This window comes from Halichoerus grypus, chromosome 2, assembly GCF_964656455.1.
Source record: "Halichoerus grypus chromosome 2, mHalGry1.hap1.1, whole genome shotgun sequence".
Classification (NCBI taxonomy): domain Eukaryota; kingdom Metazoa; phylum Chordata; class Mammalia; order Carnivora; family Phocidae; genus Halichoerus; species Halichoerus grypus.
Genome location: NC_135713.1, coordinates 26,934,038 through 26,956,294, shown reverse-complemented (window position 1 = coordinate 26,956,294; position 22,257 = coordinate 26,934,038). Strand labels below are relative to the sequence as shown.

Here is a 22,257-nt window from a genome sequence, read left to right as displayed (position 1 = left end):
AACCTACATGGGATGCTTTAAAAAATATGGATTCCCAGGGCACCTGGGTGGCTCAGTTGGTTAAGCATCTGCCTTTGGCTCAGGTCATGATCCCAGGGTCCTGGGATGGAGGCCCAAATCCAGTACCTTGCTCAGCGGGGAGTCTGTTTCTCCCTCTCCCTCTGCTGCTCCCCCTGCTTGTGCTCTCTCTCTCTGTGTCAAATAATAAAATCTAAAAATAAACAAATACATAAATAAATAAAAAGATAATAAAAATATTGATTCCTGGGCCTTTGCATAGACAAAATGTTTCTGAACATCTGAAGTGCTCATGGCATCAATATGTTTTTAAAGTACCCCAGGTGATTCTCAGGCAGGAGCTGCCAGGACTAAGAACCACTCGTTTAGGATAAGAAGGAAAGGGAACTGGATTTATCAAGTACCTACTGGGGGCCACTGCGAGCTCTTTACCTATGCTATCTATAGCTACAGGTGCCCCTTTCATAACCTCTTGGACCTGTTCTGCCCATGAGCATTATGGGTCCTGGGAGCAGCACTCAACCTTGGAGGGACAAGTGATTAGGAATAGATACCCCAGTTTCCTTACCCCTTGGGTCAGATAACTTTGAGGCATACTTTAAACCTGGGGTAAGAAAACTAGTTCTGCAAGAGGCCAGAGAGTTAATATGTTAGGATTTGTAAGCCATAGTCTTTGCCTCAACTCCTCAAATCTGCCTTTCCAGTGCAGAAGTAGCCAAGGCTAGTGTAAATAAATGGATTTGGCTCCATCCCACTGAAACTTCATTTACAAAGACAGACTGCGGGCCAGAGTTGGCCAACCCCTCCTCTGAGTCTAAAGAGACTCCCAGAGGTCTTAGCGAGACTGGGTTCCAGCCGCCCACAGCAGTAGCCCATCAGTAACAAACCACGTGGGTTCAGGCCTTTCCTGTGTGCTCCTGGGAGCACTGGCCAGAGAAACAGCTCACACTCAAATCTTTGTCTCAGAACCCGCTTCTGGAGGCGCCTAACCAAAGTCAGGATCTTGTTTTATATTCCTAACTATCCTCGTGGTTAAATATTATCATCTCCAATTTAAATGGAATAAATTAAGATTCAAAGACTACACAATTCGGGGCACCTGGGTGGCTCAGTCATTAAGCGTCTGCCTTCGGCTCAGGTCATGATCCCAGGGTCCTGGGATCGAGTCCCACATCGGGCTCCCTGCTCAGCGGGAAGCCTGCTTCTCCCTCTCCCACTCCCCCTGCTTGTGTTCCCTCTCTCGCTGTGTCTGTCTCTGTCAAATACGTAAATAAAATCTTGAAAAAAAAAAAAAAAGACTACATAATTCATAAGTGATGAAGTCCAGATTAGAAGTCTATTTAGCTACAAAGTCAATGATCTCTCTACAATATGACCAGAGTAAGGATGGATACAGATACAAACACACACACACACACACACACACACACACACACACACACACACACACACTCAAATCTATAATTCTAATTATGGCGGGCAAGAGTACCACAAATGGCAAATTATAATGCAAAATTCACGCTATTCATGTAATTACTGATCTACATTAAGGAAGGGGTTTTAAAAAAATAACAATATAAATAGTAAGGTTTGAGGGTTATGAAAAAAATTACCCTCTTCTATGCTGTTTCGAATGTAGGACAGAATTCCTTTCCTACCTATCAACTGGTTGCAATCCTGGTGCTATTTCGTCTCTGGTGTAATCTTTGCTTACACCTAAAAACAAATATAGCCACCCAAGGTAAAGGTCAGTGTGCAATTTGGAACTTGAAGAGACAGGAACCAGATGAAAATATCCTCTTACACATCTTAACGTGAGGGGTAGGAATGGGGGAGGACAGTAATTTCACAAAGTCTCCTTCAAGGCATTTGTGAAGTTCCCCTTGTGGATCCCAAGGACTCCAGAGAACACTCTCGAGAAGCCAGAATCGCTCCAGTTAGAAACCAATCTTTTGAGCTTACGCGGTCTTGCCCTCGCTGTCCTGCTTGGTGGCACTGGCCCCCTTCTTGCCCAGCAGGGAGGCCACCTTCTCGGCATCTCCATTCTCCACAGCCTGTAGCAGCCGGTCGTCATTCTTGTTCCACTCGTTGGTCTGTGGAGCAAAGGGGAGATGCAGAGCTAGTGAACAACGGTGGCCACAGTCACACTGACCGGCAGGACCCCGGTCCTCCCGGGCTCCACCCTCCTGTCACTAAAATCAAAACCTGCCCCCAAATCAGATACCTTCCCCTTCACCATGGAGACACTCAAGAAGACCGGTTTCCCAAAGGAAAACATCAACAGTTCAATGGAACAGCAGCTGGTCAGCAAACTCTGAAATAAAGTCACTTCTTTTCGGTGAAGCTGGGAAAATGAAGCCACTCGAAAAGACTTCGAGGCAAGTTTACACATTAGCTTGTTTCCAGCTAAACTCTGACAGCTGGCTCCTCAGGATACTGGCCTTTGACCCGGGGCCACAGCTCACTGGGCCCACAGTGTTACAGAACCAAACTGGCCCAGAGCTCAAGGTGACTTGAGGTTTTATTTACACACAACTCTTCGCCTGCTTTCACGGCCCCTCTTTCTGGCCTGTTCCCTGGGCCCTGATTTTTGAGCTGCATAATGATTTTAAGTAGTTGTCTGGGCTACCGACTCAACAAAGTATCATCAGAAACAAAACTTCTTCCTGAGCGAGCTATTGAACATCAAACAGCTTTGAGCAAAGACCTCCACCACTGCCAACCCCCAGCCCGACAGAATCATTCTGTGAACCACAGTCACAATAAAGCTTTCATGTGCATAAAAATTGGTTTTTACTCTTACAAAGGAAAAGAGGAGGTCTCCATGCAAGAGCAAATGGGCCTTGAGTAGAAGGCCAAGAAGTTTCGCATGTGAAAAGGCAGCAGTGAGCCACTGAAGGTTTTGGAACAGAGAAGGGAATAAAATCAGCGATTGAAGAAGAGTCATGGAGAGGTATACAGGATTAATTCAGGGAGAAAAGATCCTGGGGCACATCCTGGGGCCCCTGGGTCACTCTGCAGGCCTGCCTACCCTCCAGACCTCTCCTAGCTAAGCCCACTTTCTGGCCCCTCCCGCTGTGGATACCAACACCCTTAGAAAGATTCCTTCTCCCTCTCCAAAACTTTCTGCAGGGCTCTCTGCTTCCTTGAGACCTCTGAAGATTAAAAACCGCCAGGCATTTCATTTTAAAGGCTTGGCCATGGACCACTGCATGGAAGCTGACAGAGACACTGGAAATTTAACAGTTAACAAGAGGGAAATTTTACAGGACTACAACCTTCCACAGCCCGAGGAGCGTGTTCCCAAACTCTCTGCACTGATGGAACTGGGAAACCCCATAGGGCTCCACCTTCTGATACACAAAGGTGGGTCTACAAGATGTCCCAGGCACCCCTCCAACTGCAGCCTAGAGGCAGGGCCTTAGAGAAAGCCACAGGCCATGCGGGAGTAAAATAGAGGTGCACAGGGTTAAGGTGAGAAATTTGCTTTGAGGCTCAGGACAGGACCACTCCCATTTCTTAGGACTCCCTCCTCCCCAGAGCCATCACTGAGTGCGAGAACACAGAAATGAGGAGATAGGTTGAAATGAAAATCAGAAGTCTGTCCTCTAGGCTGCATGAGCCAGAAATCTAGCAGTCTAGATTGATACTTCCATGCTATGGACCTTAAGTCACCCAAACCTCTCAAGCGCCTCAGTTTCCCGAGGCTTTGGACCAGATGACTACTCTGATTCCTCTAAAGCTCAAAAATGCTTAATCTATAAAATGTCCCCCAACCAAACTTTGCTGGAGATGATTGTAGAACAGTATTGTCTTTGTTCATGGAAATGTTTTATATCTGCACTCGACAAACTAGGCAAGTTATCCTCACCCAGGGATGATTTTGTTCCTCAGCGGACATTTGGCAATCTCTACAGACATTTTTGATTGTTATGACTAGATGCTCCTGGCCTCTAGTAGGTGGGGCCAGGGGTGCTGCTAAACATTCTGCAATGCATAGGACAGCTCCCCACCCCCACCCACACCCCAGCAAAGAATTATCTGGCCCAAATGGTCATTATCACATTAGCCACATACGGCTACTGAGCACTGGAAATGTGGCTTGTATGACTAAGGAATCGAATTGTTAATTTTAGACTTCCAGAGCCAGTAGCTAGAGGCTATCATACAGAACAAAGCAGCTCTCTAAATATTTTTAATAAGTTAAGAATGTGTCCATGCCAATGTCACCCACACCTCTTCAACTATCAGTACAGTCACAAAGACGACATTAGGTTTTATCTTCAATGACAAATCATGTTTCCTATTGCAGAAGAACACAATACATATACTGCCTCAAGCACAAGCATTTGTTGGTAGAATAGGAAGCTTTACCTAAGAACGAAACGTAGCAAACACCAAGAAACAGAGTGAAATTTATTTCCCTCAGACAGCATTTAACAAGCCAAAACAAAACAAAAAATTCATCAAAGTACATTCAGGACCAATGGTTCCTATCTACATTATCCCAAAGCCACATTATTAGTGTTGTCTTTAAGTCCTTCCCTAATTTAAACTGACCAACTTAAAACTGGATTGGGAAGATCAAAAGGATATTAAACCTCAGAGGATACGACTGAAAGTACTTAAGCGAAGAAAGGCCACATGAAAGGATTTTCCTTTTCAGTGCCGCTAAGGCACTGAACTCGGGTAGAGAAAAATCTGGTTGTAGGGATTCCCTGAAATTAGTTACATGTGGATATTTAGGGAGTTCAGTTTCTAGAGGACACAGCAAGAAAGAGCCCCCCCCCCCCACCCTCTGGAGGACAAGGTCAATGGCACATCCCTTGAGATCTAAAATTCTTTCATCTAGTTTCTCCTCATTGCAGGCCCAAAGTTACTCTCCTGTTAGAACGGATGAGGTGGAAAGAACACAGCTACACCACACTACACACAAAGATTTAATAAATAATCCACACCACCATTCAACCTGTGCGCTGCAGATGGGGTTCACAGTCAGCAGCAGGAAGGAAACAGATGGGTGCTATACAGGAAACGGATCAGTGCTATACATACTGGCCTTAGAATCCGAGCCAAGAGAACAGTTCAGAACAAATCGGGAAGGCAGGAGCAAACCTGAGGAAGAAACTGGGGGAGAACATAGACCATTGGTTGGGAAATGAGAGAAAAGTAAGAGTTTACTCTTAAAATTCTCCCAAGTATGCTAAAAGTGGGGGACAAGAAGGATCTCAATTTGTCCTTGCTCTAACCCAGGAATCCAGATTCTGAAATGACATTACCCAGACTGCTGGCCAGCGCTCATAAGGAGGTGATGCTAATGTGACTGAGCTCTCTAGTCCTGGGTCAGGCGGCTGGTGATACTTGTAAGTAGTTCTGATATGCACAACGGGCCGTACCATGTTTCTTCCAGAAAGCTTGGCTTTCAAGGTGCTATCACCTTCCTCTCCTAAACCCGTTCATGGGGATCGTCCTTGTATTTTCTCCCATAAAACCATTCTACCCAGTGCTACATTCCATACCAAAAATTCCATGGCCATCCACAAGATGAGATAAAACAGATGTTTAATAAATACTTTTAATGTCAGTGCTCTACTGAGAATCTAGAAGCAAATTCTTCTCATCCACCTCTATCCCTCTGCTAAGTGGTACTAATTTGAAACCAAGCATCAAAAGGAATCTTAAAAAGTTATCTTGCCCAATTTACTGACTCACAGTAGGGTTGGTCAGATAAATAGGTTGTGATATTGTGATATGAGAATTATAGATTTGGTTCTGTCCCTGGTTCCTAGCACTAGAGCTTCTAAAATCCATGAATTTCCTGAGTGATAGGGCTGAAAAGTATCTTTTGTTATTCATAATAAGCCTCTTACATGAGTTAATGACATGACTGGTGGCTAGAAGCCCCTAAATAGCTTCAGGATGGGGACTGGTTGCCAAGGGAATTAACCATATTATTAGAGGGTTAGAACTTTGAGCCCTAACTCCACCTCCAGGGAGAGGAGAGGGTTTAGAGATTGAGTCAATCAGCAAATGGCCAATGATTTAATCCATTATGCCTATATAATGAAACCTCCATAAAAAGCCTTAACCCACTCTGAAACCACAGGGTTCAGAGAGCTTCCAGGTTGGTGAACACATCGGGGCGCTGGGGGGGAGGATGATGCTGGAGAGGGAGTAGAAGCGTTGCGTGTACGCACCCACACACACATCCCCTATCTTGCCCTGTGCCTTTCTTCCATTTGGCTGTTCCTGATTTGTATTCTTTATAATAAACTTAGTAATACTAAGCAGTGTCTGAGTTCTGTAAGCCCATCTCATAAATTATCAAACCTGAGGCATGGGCTGTGGGAACCCCCCAACTTCATAGCTCGTTGGTCAGATGTACAGTTGGCCCAGATGTAGATGGCATCTGAAATTGGAGCAATTTTGTGGGACTGGGCCCTTAATTGTGGGATCTGACAATACCTGGAGGTCATTAGTGGCAGAACTGAATTGCATTGCTGGGACACCTTGTTGGTGCCGGAAGAGTTGGAGGATTGGTTGTGGGTTTAGAGAAAACCATTTGGTGTCAGAAGTAGATCATATGATAGGTGAAGTTTGAAATTCTGCCATAACAACCCAATGTAATTCACTCATACTCAGGGAAGGCTTCTAGAGACCATCACCACACAAATATCCCATCCCCCCTCACCACTTCCCATGGAAATCCCCTCCTCTAAATGGCACTCCCTCCTAGGGCGGCTTAGCTCTGCCTCCACACTGGGCTCGTCCCCTTAGAATGGTGGTGTCAACCTGCAAGCGGGTTCATCCAACATTTAACAAAAATGAGTTAGAAAAAAACAGCAAACATCAGATGCACCATATTTAAGAAAGTTAAATGTTTCATGAAACTTTTGATTATGTATGCATCCTGGGTGGTGATATAAAATATGTATTTTTACTGGGGAATCACAAGAAAAAACATTGGATGACACTGCTTTAGAATGCTCTGTCATCCCATCCGCCAACGAAAAGGCTTCCTTCTAAAGCCTACCTCAAGCCCTGCAGGCTCTTCACGCCTTTCGTGGTGACGTCTCTCTGCTTCTCTCCTCCATAGTGTCCCAGGGGGCCACCTACTCAGCTGCCTGAAGCCCACGGTCTAGACTCAGTAAAATACTGCATCCTGGCCTTTGTTCCAGAGCTGATGTGTGCTTGTTTCCCTGTCTTCAGCTCCCTGAAGGCACGACAACAGCCTTTATTTCTTACCCCTCTGGTACCTAACAAACGCTCAGTATCTGTTGCTGATTTTAGCAGGAGTTTCCTCCTCTTGATTAACCTAAATCTCTCATCTTAGCAAAATTTTTTTTCAATTATAAAACTTTCATTCTTTTGCAAACAACTATTTTTTTAATTTTATTATGTTAATCACCATACATTACATCATTAGTTTTTGACGTAGTGTTCCATGAGAAAACAATTATCTAATCATGTTTCTGGGTTTTTTTAAATAGGCTAAATAAATCCAGCTCCCTTAACTTTTCTACTCCCTTAAATATTCTAAAGCCAATTTTCCAATATTTTAATCATGGGTACACTTTCTCCGAACCTCCTCATAACTAAGGAGCCAGGTCTTAGCAATTCATCAGGGTGAACCCAGTGTCTCCCAGTCACGAGAATCACTGGTTAAATGTGCAGAGTCTCATGCCTCAACCCAGAGACTCTGATCCCAGAGATCTCAGTCAGCGCCCTGAACTCAGGTTCAAGTGCACTCTCTGATTCTTGGTCCAAGTTTTGGGACAAGTGGAATCTATGCAAAGGCTACCCACAGAAGCATTAAGGAAGGGGGTGGGAGAAGAATAGAATTCTTCTCTTATTCCTCATAGTACTAAATATTTTGTCTCCCACAAAAGCTTAATACATACTGTGCTTTCCCTACAAGCTGCATGGGCAACTTGTGTCTAAGATGTGTATGAGAATTTTAACAAAGGCATTGCTCATAACAGGCAGAAATGAAAAATAATCAAATGTCCAATAACAGAAGATAAATTACAATCTATCAAGCAATGGAATGAACAAACTACAACTGCACACCACAACCTGGAGAGATACTAAAAACAATATGGCTGAAAGAACAAGACACAGAAGACAATAGCATGCTGCACGTAGACAAAAATGAAAACAGGGAAGATGAATCCAGATCATTTAGGGACGCATGTCGGGATGGTAAAACTATAAAGAAAAGCAAGGACGAGGTTACCTTAAAAGTCAGAATAGTAGTTGGAAGGGAGGGTATGCCATTTGATGAGGGAGGGACACCTGGGAGTATTCTAGGGTCCTGGGCTCTAGTTCGTGACCTGGTTAGTGGCTCCACAGAAGTGCACTTATCTCTAGATGTGATTTATTACCCACGCACACACACACACACACAGTTTAGAAAGAAGGCTCGTGGTTCACTTTCTCGTCAAATCAACAGTGTGCCAAGTGCCTTTGGACGTTTTGTGTTCTCACTTGCTATTTCCTCATGTCTAAAATGAAGGCAGCCTGGAGCCAAAATCTGCTTCTGGAAGAGGTCTCACAAATCCGTTTAAGAATCTGCTGAAGTTAGGGACTCTCCTCAGAATAATGCACAAACTTGCAAGAGCTTGCATATAATTCATAAAGGTCTCTGGCTTAAACCCTTATCCCCAGTCCATCCATAAGCCAAAGCCAAGAACTCCTGGTGTAGAATGAGGGACCGGCTTCAGAGGTTAGTGCTTTTGAGTTGGAATTCCAGCTCACCACCACCTCCTGCCTAAGTGGTCTTGAGCAGGTTATGGGCATTTCCTTATCTGTAACATGGGAGGGATCTCACTTCCTTGGAAGTTACTCTGAGAATTAAATGTAATGTCTGTGAAGGGCCTGGCACGTATTAGGTACTCAGAAAACGGTGACTGTTATTACTGACTTAGATCTTCCGCACTGTTCCTTCATCACTCATGCTCTATGAATCCTTTAATATTTACAGCTTAGGACTGATGGTCCATTACCTTTTCAGAGGCAGGTAATGCCTTCATGCAAATTTAAATTTGCAAATTTTCTACTGTAGTTCCTAAAAATAACATTTTAAAGGGCCTTAGAGAAAACATTCACAGACGTGAAATTAACTATTTTATTGCACATGGCTCAGTTTTCCAGGAGACTGTTTAAACAGATGCTCTTCCAACAGAGCACATTTAGGCCACATTTGCAAGTTCAGGAAGCCATATGTCATGCTCCGGAGACATGTGTAATGTGTCAGCTATGAAGGGCAGCACGTGGGAAAGGCAGACCTTACCTTCAATGGAAGCTCCAAACAGTCCTGCTAATTTATCACAAATGAGATTTTCAATGGCTGGCCTATAAGTTTCCTATTCATCAAATCATTTCCAAATGACTCTACCTGCTTACGAGTTTTCCCTTGAAACTCGGCCTTTGGAAAGACTTGCCTGCCTCCAGACACCATGTCAACCGCGTGATGAACGCTGGGGCTTTGGCAACTGGCAACGTCTGCTGTTGGCCAGACATGGCATCACCTTCTTTTATTCTGGTGTAATCACTGGGAACTGAAAAACCGGTGGAAACTCAGTGGTCACAGACATCTGGCTAGTAGGCAGGTTTGAGTTTGGAATATGTCAACCAAAATAATCCAGAGGCACAGAGCGATCTAGGAAGAGAAAGAGTTTCTTTGACTTTTGTTAGGAAAGACACGAAAACCCTAATCATCCTCAATTAGCATAGCTCCTGTTGTATGGCTCGGCAGCCATTTGGAGGAGTCTACTTGAGAGATTATCTTTGGAGATGCTGCATTTCTCCCTCTAGTTTACGAAATGCAGGCTGTTTCGCCAATATAATCAGTAAGTCTAAGATGAAAGTTACACAAAGGAGACAGGGTTTTCACTGGGAAGTTTTCAGATTAGTACCATCCAAGAAAAAAAAAAGAGCACACACCTCATATTTCAGGACAGAGGACAAGAAACCAGCAAGCTACAGGCCCAAACGATATTTTCCCATCGACTATATAGAAAATTCCATAGCTGTTACATTCATTCATTCACCCAATAACTATTTTGTGCTTTTTACATAGTTGGCATAGTCTTTCCTGAATTTTCCATATAGTTTCCATAAACTAAAGCAATATGAGAAATATGCCAACAAGACAAAACAGGATATGAGAATGATAAAGTGAGCCACGTGGTGAATCAGCACAAAAGAAGAGAGGGTCAACTTTCATGTAGGCAGATAGGGAAGGTTTTTTGACTGATAATGAACTACACCTTGCAATGAGTAATATTTAGGTTAATGGAGAGAAGACGAGACACAATGATTGAAAAATATGAGATATATTCAGTAAACAGTGAGTTGATCCAAGAGAGGCCTTGGAGTCCATGGAATACCAAGAAAGTTGCCAGTACATCATGACATGAACACTGCACCATTTTACCGAGCCCAGCAGTTTCATAAGAGCTTTCCAATGTTAGTTACTTCAGACCAATACTTAAGAAGTTCATCTAAAATGAGTTTGCCCTCTCCCTACATCTTTACTTCAGATTATTCATACATGCAGGTTACACGTCTCTGCTATCCACCCTGAAGTCCATCACCTTTCCCTTAATGGACTGCGTCAGTGATTCTTGAGGTCTTTCCACAGAAACGCTAAATTCTGTGTCATGGACATAACACATAATTCTAAACACCTCCATCCAGAAACAGCCTGGTCTCCCTGCCCTTCCCCCTTCACCAAGGCACCCTACTCATGTTTCCTGCTGTCCCTAGCTCTCCCTAGCGCCTGGACCAGGTTAGTTCCCCTTGTTAGGCTCGCTCATCCTTCTCTTCCACAGCACTCAGCACGACTGTAATTAAATAGTATTTCTGAAGTATCTTTAGCGGTCTGCGGACCTCCCACCGGACTAGGAGTCCCAGGGCATGGCCAATGGCCAGCATCTGTCTTGTTCACCACTAAACCCCTGGCCTCCTGCCCACTGCCTGCCAGATGGTAGGGGCTCAATTCAGAGCTGTTCGTTGAACAGCTTTGTTTTCCCCCTACTTCTTGGGAGCCACTATAGATTAAACCCTTCCCACTGCTGCCTTTGTCGCAGTCCACAAATGTATTGAAAGTCTCCATAATCCTACCAAATTCGTTTCTTCCAATATGCTGACCAATGTTAAAACGTTGTATTTAAAAATTATGCCACAGGAGGTAAAAGCAGTCTCATGGGGGCAGAGGTAAGTCTGGGAATAGGTCAAACCACCTTTACCCTTCAGGGGAAAAAAATGATTCCAACCAATTCAATGGAGTTGAAGCACTCATTTATGTGGTGTTTGGGGGATGGCAAGGGGCCAGATACTCTGTGAAGTCCCAGGCAGAAAAAGATGGATATGCAGTAATATCAGCTCTAAAAGAGTTCATAACTTTTTTTTTTTTTTTTTACGATTTTATTAATTTGAGAGAGAGCAAGAGAGCATGAGCAGGGGCTGGTGAGGGTGGAGGGGGGAGAGAGAGAGAGGGAGAAGCAGGCTCCCCACTGAGCAGGGAGCCTGAAGAGGGGCTCAATCCCAGGACCCTGAGATCATGACCTCAGCCGAAGGCAGACGTTTAACTGATCGAGCCACTCAGGCACCCGAGGAATATACAACTTCTGAGAGCAGAAATGCATCCAGTAAGTACTTACATTATTGCTTGTCAGTGCTAGATCAGTGCTAGGAACTAAGTGCTATGAAAGCCCAGTGAGGATACTATTACTACTAAACAATAGCTAAAAAGGTATAGTCTTAGGAACCGTACTACATTATAATTTAACCTTAAACAATGATCCTATGAGGTAGGTACCATTAGCCCATTTTACAGATGAGCAAACTGAGGCACAGAGCGGTTAAGAAACGTGTACAGTTACTCCCTATACAGTATAGCTGGTTCTCTCAGGAAGAGAAAGCTAAAGAAGTTCGATTTTTTTTTTTTTAAAGATTTTATTTATTTATTTGACAGAGACAGAGATAGCAAGAGCTGGAACACAAGCAGGGGGAGTGGGAGAGGGAGAAGCAGGCTTCCCGCTGAGCAGGGAGCCCGATGCGGGGCTCGATCCCAGAACCCTGCGATCATGACCTGAGCTGAAGGCAGACGCTTAACGACTGAGCCACCCAGGTGCCCCAAGAAGTTCGATTTAAAGGAAAATGAAGGAACTTTTGAGAATGAGCAAGATTTCAGTGTTTATAGCCTGAGGCTAGCAAAGGAGCCAGTGAATGAGGGAAACAAAGGGGTGAGGAGTGGAAGTGAGGATTCAACCAGGCAGAAGACTGATCTTTGTACATGAGATGAGAGTAAAAGAGGAAGAGGAGGATGAGCAGAGATACATGGGAGAGGAAGTCCATTTGTTTTCTGGCTTCTGTTTTCTTGGGGAAGCAAGAGGCAAAGTGTGCAGGGTCCGTGATGGGCTAAGAAGCTTGAACAATGTTCCCAATAGCTCAGGGTTGGGGGGGCGGGTGATAAGAAAGGAAACCCACTTGAAATGAATAAAGGGGTTTTCGAGCACTCCTGGAAGTCCAGCCAAGAGCAGGAATTGTAACTCTGTACATAGACCAACTGGTAGTGTTGTGTGATTTTCCACTGGAAGCCCTGGGAGGGACAGGAGTAAGGGGTAGTCCGCTGGATGACTGAAGACTGGAAAGACGGGTGAAGCGAACAGTCTGGGATCAAGAGCACGGGAGGTGACAATGAGCAGGTATGTGGAAGATTGTGGGATCAGGGATAAGAATGAGGTCTAGGACACAGTCCCATAGATCAGAGGTAGGTTGGCAGAGGAGGCATTTATATGAATGTTAGAGTTCCCAGAATGATGGCAGAAAGGAAGAATTGGAGCTGCGAACCGAAATCCTGGAGAAAGATCAGGAAGCAACCTGGAGGTCCCCAAAAGATGGTGAAGGACGTGAGATGAGGGTGACCCAGCATAACCACAAAGCAGTGACTGGCAACGGAGAAAGGAATCATGAGGTCAGAGAGCGAATGGGTCACACCTTATAAATGGTTTCTTGTGATTTGCTGAGTTTCTACTATGTGCTCCTCCCTTCCAGGTGCCGTAAAGAATGGATTTAAGTCACTATAATCACCTACACTGGGTTGAATAGTGTCCTCACACAATACTCATGTCCACCCTGAACTTCAGAGTGTAGCCTTATTTTGAAATAGGGTCTTCGCACATGTGATCAAGTTAAGATGAGGTCATCATGGGTTAGGGTGGGCCCCAAGTCTGGTGAAAGGTGTCCTTCCAAGGACAGAGAGAGATGAAGACATGGAGGAGACAGAGAAGGCGGCCAAGTAATGCCAGAGACACAAATCGGAGTTTGCTGCCATTAAGCAAGGACTGCTGGCAACCACCAGGGGCCAAAGAGGCAAGGAAGGAGTCTTCTTTTTTTTTTTGAAAAATTTTTTTTTTTTAATTTTATTTATTTATTTGAGAGAGGATGAGAGGAGAGAGAGAGAGCCCATGAGAGGGGGGAGGGTCAGAGGGAGAAGCAGACTCCCTGCTGAGCAGGGAGCCCGATGCGGGACTCGATCCCGGGACTCCAGGATCATGACCTGAGCCGAAGGCAGTCGCTTAACCAACTGAGCCACCCAGGCGCCCAAGGAAGGAGTCTTCTTGGAGCCTTTAGAGGGCGGATGGCCCTGTTGCCACCTTGATTTTGGACTTCCAGCCTCCGGATCTGTGAGAGAACACATTTCTCATGGTTATTTAAAGCCACTCGGTGTGTGGCAATTGGTTATAGCAGCCCTAAGAATTAACAAACTATCCCAGGAGGTGGGTATTATCATTCTCATTTAACTGACAAGGAAACTGAGGCCCAGACAATAGAAGAATCTCACCCAAAGTTATAAGGCCAGAAAGCAAAAGAGTCAAAATTCACAGCCCAGACCTTCGGTGCCCTTTCTACTTCAGTCCTGTCCCCCACCCCACCCGAGCCCCCCACTCCCCCAGATGCCCATCACGCAAAGGAAGGCCAGGCAGAACCCAGATCACAGTGTGGTGGGCTGCATGGGCCAGAGGGCAGGACTGCAGTCTGGTGACACTCTGACCGGGAATTCCAGGCTCTAAGTCCATTTTAAATGCAGGAACCACCCCTAAAGCAGGTATTATTAGACATGAAATTTGTAGTCCTACAAAAGCATTTAAAGCATGATTATTTACTTTGCAAGCATGTTCACACAAAGGCTTCCTTGAGCAGTAAGCTCTTTTATGATTTTAATATAGTTTATTAGTTAATTATATATATGTGGGTGTAGGTATACGTATTATACACACACACGTAAGTGGGATTTGATTGACTGAAAGAAATATTCACTGCTTAAAGGGAGGTACATGCATAACAATGACCATCTCAAGGCCCAAGCAAGGCTTTCCTTGCACACAGATGCTTGGAGACATGTGTGGCTAGAATTCAAGCAAACATCATAAGTACTTTTGGCAGGTATTTGAGCTTGATAAGCAGCCACAACCCCTGAGCTTTGCTCTTTACCCAAGTGGAACAAGATAGACTTCACAGATCAAATGATTTCATCCACAAAGTCTTAAGTCAAATGCTTAGGTGCACTTCAAGTGTCTGAACGGTCAGAGTAGAGGATCAGGATGGTCTCTGGTCCTGATCATGCCCAGGCATCATGTCTACACGGCCGCACATTAGACTCCCCCAAGTCTCTGAAAAAATACGAATGCAAAATTTAAAAATGCTCTATGGGATTCTATTCAGCCAAAATGATTCTTCAACAATTACTGACAACAATGAAGATGACAAACCAGCCTGATATTAACCAAGTTGGTATCTGTTAAAATGCTGAACTAGACAAGACAGTGAATCAATGGTCATATCTCTCTGCACATAAAGACTCTTAATAAGCATCAACAGGCAATCAGGATGCCCCCCCAGAGAGAAAAGGGCCTGAACCAAGTTCCCTACACCCTCCTTCAGATGAGCCCCTCACCTCGATGCCCCTGGTTAGTGGTGCGGTCACCCAAGCCATAGGCCGCGGCTCTTCTCCTCTCCCTCCACCTCTCCAGTCCATCAGCTGCTGGGGCTGTCTCCCTGGTTTCCTTGCACTGACCTGCTTTTCATTCCTATGGCCAATGCCTTTATTCAGTCCAGTTCAGCTCAATACCCTTTTGGTTCTTTCTTTTGCCAGGCATCATGCTAGACGCTTGAGATGGGGCTCTCCTCTTTACCAAGCTCCTGGGGCACATCGACAGGTATAGATACTCTATACAGGTATAGAGCACCAGGAGAGAGGTTCTGACATTAATCATTGTTTATCAGAGACATTTCAATAGCCTTTTTTTTTTCCCTTTTCCTTTAGAGCTCTTCATAAGCCAGTTCAGAAGATTATCCTACTATTGAGGTGGTCCCACTGATTTCGAGTTAACAGAAAGTACTGGATCAAAGTTTAAGCAGGAGTGAAGCCAGGTCACTACCGAAAAAGTTTCCAGCAGAATACTAGAAAAAGAAAATGAACCCTTTTCAGTAGTCTTAAATTCCTTAAATTTCAGTTTAAAAACATTAGCTATTGGTGTTTTTAATAAAATATTTGTCTAATTATAGGTATTAAAATAAAGGTACGGGCGCCTGGGTGGCTCAGTCGGTTAAGCGGCTGCCTTCGGCTCAGGTCATGATCCCTGGGTCCTGGGATCGAGCCCCACGTCCGCCTCCCTGCTCAGTGGAGAGCCTGCTTCTCCCTCTCTCTCTGCCTGCCTCTCTGCCTACTTGTACTTTCTCTCTCTGTGTCAAATAAATAAATAAATAAATCTTTAAAAAAAAATAAATAAAAAAATAAAAATAAAATAAAGGTATACATTTGAATTTAAGATAATCAAGGGAGATTTTGTTGATTTATCTGCTAATTGCCTGTGGAAAACAGATCACCGATGTCAATCCTTTGAGGTGGTATCTATGTCCCAAGTCCTCGACTCTGAGCTGACTTGCCTGTAACAGAATATAGCTAAGACGGCGCTCTTTGACTCTCAATGATAGGTCAGAGAAGGCCATGCAACTTCCATCTGGCTTTCTGGGAATCAACACTCTCTCTATGCTGATCGTCATGCGTGAGGCAGGCAAAGCCACGTGCAAAGCCACATGCAGGTGTCCCAGGTTGAGTGCACCATCGGACCATCTCAGCTCCGCTGCCATATATGTGAGTAAAGAAGTGGCCATCCAGATGACTCCAGTCCCCGAGCTGTGAGGGGCCCTCAGGCGTCAACCCTCCCATCTGAGTCCCCGACATCTTAAAGTACAGACAACTCTCGCTGCCGTTCCTACAGCATCCTGTTCAAATGCCTGACGTTTCACCTGTGAGCATAACACAAAGAATGTTTCATGCCATCAATTTCCAGGTCATTTGTGACATAGCAATAACTGAGATCATCTTTGTCCAACATTCTTTCAATTTGAGTAGAAGAAGGCTTTTTCTAGGCCATCCAAGCTGTGTTGTACTAAAACTGTGGTTTCATGCTTAGCACAGCTTCTGGACTCTTGTCCTGGTTCTTTAGTTCTCCCTTAAGATCGCTTCTCGGCCTTTTGGCTAAGATCAAGTGTAGTTCTCCCTGAAGTTCTAAGCTTAACCACACTTCTGCTCCTGCAAGTTGGAGGATGTGTAATAGGTCTTTTCCCTCCATCTGGTCTCCCGCACTCTTTCCTATGTAGAAAGCCGGCCAACAAACATGACTCTCAAAGTTGCCCATTCCGGGAACCCCACACCAGTGCAGAGGCAGCCTCGGGGTTTTCCTAAACAGGACAAGGTTCCAAAGCAGGATGCTGGCTCGCAGGAGCCAGGTCCACCTTTGATCTGCACCGCTCTTTTATATTCAGTGGATTCACATTACATGTTTGTTTTAAAATGTTTAAATCAAGAAACTATCTGGTGCCCAGAGCATCTGTAAAGTTATTGAGCGTGAAGGAGGGAGAAGCGATGCACTGGAAGGAACAGGGCTGATGTGGCTCAGAGTCCCAGCTCTTCCTCCTTTCTGTAGTAATCAACCACCAAAAAAAAAAAAAAAAAAAAATGCTGTGTGGTGACAGCTTTCACTATGTGATTGCAGGCAAGCCAGCTCGCCACGCTGGACTCATTTTCCCATCCCGAAAACAGGAATATTAATGGTTGGTTTGTTTAACCTGATGAAGTGTGAGAGTCAGTAAGCTATGTTTTGCTTTGGTTTTATTTTTTCTTTAAAAAATGTACACCCTCTTTACTCATTGGGGGGTGGGAGAAATGGGTAAAGGGGGCTACACAATTTTTTAAATAGAAAATCAATAACCTCTTAACTGACCTTTCTGCTTCCAGCTACCCCCCACTTCCTTTCTCCCATATCAACCTCCCTGCTGGTTAAAAACTCTTGCCTGCCACTCTAGCTCACTTTCCTACACAAAATCATCTATGGCTGTCCATGGCCAACAAGAGAGCCCATGTTCTTTAGTGTCCCCCCCCACACACACAACTGAAGGCTGGTCTTAATCCAGTTTCAAATCTTAAATTCCACTCTGCCCAGCTCCGCCCCCTCCCCCCAGCCCCTGCCTTACCCCACACTAAAGCTTGGAGCTCTAGCCAAGCCCTTGGCTCCAGAATCTAAGATATTCTTTCCTCTTCTGACATTGTAACTACTCAAGTAATTTTTCCTCTTTCATTTTTATCTTGCCATCTCTCTGCTACCAAGGCCGAATGTTGTTCCCTGCCATTCATTCTAACAAAGTTACACACTAGCATTCAAAGCATATGGTTTTCCCATTTTTTGGTGTTTTCCCATTTTTTTGTCTTGTTACAGAGAGGCAATATGGCACAGGGGCTAAGAGCTTGCATTCTGAGTTTCTGGATCCAAATTCTGGCTCTACAACTTACTAGCCGTGTGACCCTAGAGAAGTTATTTAACTCTGTACATCTCTGTTTCCTCATTTGTAAAATAGGAGATAACAGTACATCTAAAAATATTTGACTCCCCAAACGGATAGTACTTGATGGCAGAAATTTTCATCTTCTTCCAAAATGACCCCCCTAATAAATCTCTGTATATTTTTAAATACTCAATACATTAAAATAGAACTTTCTTCCAATCAGAGGGGACCATCCAGTGTTCCAATTCATCATTACTATTCCAAATTTCTGAAGTAACTTAAATAATCAAAATACTATACACATCAAGGCACACTGTCTAATGTTATCAGAGGTTAATTTTAAGTAGTCTGAATATTTTAATATATTTGAGGTAAGAGACACCACTGATTTATTTATGCCAAAACTCATAGTTCTCAAGAAAGGGCATATCTGTTACAGCCTTCCTACACTCCAATAATAGCGAACCCAAAATAAACTCCAATATCCACCCACAGGGGAAAAAATCTCGTTCCATGAAATTATTTCTTCCTGACATCTAAAGGCAGAGGGCAGTGTTTTTTGAGCACAAGATGAGGGGCTGTGATGTTTATCATCAGTCTGATTTTGCTGAGGCATCACCTAAGCATGTGTATAATGGCCATCTTGCACTGTTATCTCCCCCAGTACCAGGAAGACCTAGGGCCCCCAAGAAAAGCCCAAGAACGCTTAACTCTGGAGCTGCGCATTTCTTAGAGCAACAGAGAAGCCAAAACTAAGGATGCTAACAAATACAGAAAACTTCGGAAAACTCATCAATGTTCCTATTTGTGAAGCCTCATTCATTACCTTTTTGGATCCCACAAGGGACTCCCCCAAAATGTCTTGCCTTAGAATTTTATGATTGAGCTAGATGCCAAGTGAACACACAGAAAAACCACCAAAAGGGAGAAACTTCAGTCAAGCAATATTGGAACTGTGTCTTCTTGGGCTATGGATTTTGACTTTAACATACAGGTCAAGAATCTGCAGTTTGAACATATATTGAAAATAAATTAGTCCATTTATTATTAAAACAATGAAATAATGGGGTACCTGGGTGGCTCAGTCAGTTAAGTATCTGCCTTCAGCGTAGGTAATGATCCCAGGGTGCTGGGATCGAGGTCCGCATCAGGCTCCCTGCTTAGCAGGGAGCCTGCTTCTCCTGCTCCTGCTCCCCCTGCTTGTGCACACACTCTCTTGCTCAAATAAATAAATAAAATCTTAAATAAAAACACGGACGCTTTTGAATTTTGAAGCTCCATTTTCCAGGATATGCTACATACAACTTATTACCACTTGAAATAATTTCTACTAAAAGTCACTTGGTGTGCATCTACTGGTGTGCCATAGACTGTGAGTTCAAGGGGAGGGACCCCAGCCCTTAATCTGTATCCCAGGCATCTAGCACAAGGGCTGATGTGGCCAGTGATGGATAAACGTTTATCAAGTGAATGAATGTTTGCCTGAGTAAAAGACACCAGCAAAGCACGGAGCTTTTTCAAAGATAACGTTGCTAGTAAAAATACTAAGGAAGTAGCCAGCCCTCGTGGTTCCCTCAAGATAGCCTTTCCTCTTCGCCATTGCAACAATTTGTTATCTTGACATTTTCATCTTGACACCTCCCTGCACTGCTAGGCATCAGATGGCTCCCTTCTGTCGATTCTAACAAATCCAAACTCCTTACGCTATCAGATCGCCAATCTCAGTCCCACTTGTTGAAATGCAGTCTAATATAGTGCTTTAATGCTTGGACCCAGAAGCCAGACTGCCTGCATTCAGAGCCCCGTGCCACCACTGAGAGCTCAGGCAAGTGATTTACCTGTGTGCCTCGACTGTAAGATAAGAAATCATCAGAGTAACCTCTATCATAGAGTTGCTGTGAAAGTTGAATGAATCAAGTATTTGCTAAATATTTAGAACAGTGTCTGGCACATGGTAAGCATTCAGTAAGTGTTAGCTAATGTGGTTATTATTCACACTCCTCAGGGAATGCCCATTCTGTTATTTTCAATCGTGGTTCTTTTCCTCTAGGACTGGCTGATGTTCACATTCACAATCTACACCCATGGCCAAGCCCAGATTTCCTGACTGGCTACAGCACAGATGAGATCTGCTGCCGGCCGCACGCAAGCCCAGGAGTTCCAGCTGCAATTATATTCTAAGCCAAGCGACTAAAGTCGTTTGGACCCTGGGAAAATTCATCAATGCCTTAAATATCTTGAACGGTTTTTCAGTGTCCCATTAAAATGAACTGCAGCATATAAAATGAAGGGAAGGCTTGTATCTGCACAGGAAACTATGGAAAGAGGGTATCCACAAGCCAGAGACTTCAGGGACTTTCTTGTAGTTTTAGGCAGATGTGACAAGTCTAAAGAAAGGCCAAGAGGACGAATGACAATGACGAGCTGCCCACTTGCCCTCCAGGAACATGCCCAGAAGATATCCCAGAAAAACTCCACTCATGGTGCCTAACTCAGAGGGATCAAGGGTGATGGTGACGGTGGGTCATCACGGAGTGCAGCATGTGCCAACGGGACACTGAAAAAACACAAGGGACCAGCAGTGCAGGCATGTGTGGCTAGTGCCTAAGGCAGGCAACTGCGCCCAGCCAAGAAGGGGAAGCTGCCCCAGTGGATTCCAAGCCGCCACTGCCAGTGAACTTGGCACAGACAGCTTCCTGCTGCAATCAGCTGATCCCATACCCTCCTCAGGCTGCCGGACTTCTGAACGGCAAAGTGTAGACTGACAACTGTAAGCTTCCCTTCTGCTTTTTTTTTTTTTTGGATTGAAATATTTGAATAGGAATCTTAAAATATCTGATAGAACCCATCTCTTCATCCCTCAGTTCCAGATGATCACAGCTTTCACGCTATAAATATTAGCTGAGAGAAACAGCACAGGCCCTAAGAAAAGCTCCCGCAATCCGAAGGAAGAGAATGTCTTTGAGAATCAGAGCACATTTATTCCTGTAACAGAATGAGTCCTTAAGAAACCAGAGAGGTTTCCTAATGTGTGTTTTCAACTAGATTCAGGAGAAAAATAGGTCTATGAAACTTCTCCATAGAACAATCTGGATTCAGAGAAGACTACATGGAGATGCCAAATTTAAAATGTGTTGGAAATAGTGAAGAGAAGACAGAGGAATCTAGGAAATTTGAAATTAAAGGAAAAGACAAATGTAACTTAAAGGAAAAAAGACAGTAAGGAGGAGAGGAAAAAATAAAAAGGATCCAGGCAACATAATGTAAGATGTAGAAATCTCAGCAAAGTTAAGAAATAAGAGAATAAAAGCAAACTACCCTGAGCTAAAGAAATTTTATCAAGAAAATTAAATGAGTCTCCAAGTAGTAGCTAGAATTAGTGAGAGGGGAGGGCAAGAGGGAAGAGACCAGTATCTCAAGACACATTTTGTTGACATTTTCTTTTTTAAGGATAGAGAAAAAAAAACTCTATTGGTATCCAGATAGAAAACAGCTTATTTTCAAAGTCTCCCCAAATCAGGCTGGCTCAGATTTCTCCAAAACTCTGAATACCAGAAGACAATGGACCACCACCAACAGAGTTCTGAGAGGAATAAAGTGCCATAGAGCAATTCTATCTAGCCCACAGTCCTTCAGCTATGTGGAAAGCAGAAACACGTTCTCAAACACGCAAAGACCAAGAATACCCTTACTTAAATGCTCCTGTGAAACTTTTCAAAGACATGGTCCAATTAACCAAGACATGAATAAAATAAGAACACAAAAATCTAGAAATTTTGGTTGATATAAATGTCACATAACAAAGAAAAAGGTTGTTCATATGCCTATCAAACAATGAAGATGTCAACTACACTTGGAACTTGAAAACAGGAATGCAAGGTTGACTGCCATCACTCTAGACCAGACTTTTAGACTTGAAGTTTCAAAATGTAAGACCACCAAATATTCCTCCAATACCCTCTTCTTACATAAAGAGCATTCTGCTAGAAGGTGGTAATCTTCTTGGAATGAATGACAGGGATTAATTCAGATAACCCCATGATTCCCCCCTAGTATTTATAAAAGCCAAACCATTCTCAGGATCTGCCTCCAACATTTTAGGCGAGTACTACTTTCCTGAAGTTGTCAAAAATCCTTCCAGCCCAGCTTAAATACCACTACCTCTACCCTCAGCACATCCTGCACTATATTAGAATGATTTACCTGCTTATCCTACCTCTGTATTGTTCTATTTGTATTGACTATATCAATGACAATACTTAGAACATAAATGGGATTCTACAGATTTTATACAATAAAGTAAAATGTGACAAACATTAAAAAAAATTCTTAGGGGAAAAGAAAAAAAGAGAGGGATACAAGCCATAAGAGACACTTAACTAC

At 43.8% G+C, this 22,257-nt stretch overlaps 1 protein-coding gene and 1 pseudogene across 5 annotated transcripts in view; one reads left to right on the top strand and one right to left on the bottom strand.

Annotated features, from left to right (window-relative positions):
• Positions 1–22,257, bottom strand: part of RAI14 (retinoic acid induced 14) — a 140,214-nt gene that overhangs the window by 53,118 nt on the left and 64,839 nt on the right. For 2 of the 5 annotated variants that reach the window (XM_036107437.2, XM_036107439.2), the window contains exons 1-2: positions 2,243–2,425; positions 1,981–2,111 (exon numbers count right to left, since the gene is read on the bottom strand). In XM_036107437.2, the coding sequence (XP_035963330.2) occupies positions 1,981–2,111; positions 2,243–2,410 (299 nt within the window). In that variant the 5' untranslated portion in view covers positions 2,411–2,425. Of the gene's footprint in view, positions 1–1,980; positions 2,112–2,242; positions 2,426–22,257 lie in introns of those variants that run through there. The other 3 variants (XM_078066617.1, XM_078066618.1, XM_078066619.1) reach the window with 2 other exon arrangements.
• LOC118545306 (U2 spliceosomal RNA) lies at positions 16,551–16,683 on the top strand (annotated as a pseudogene).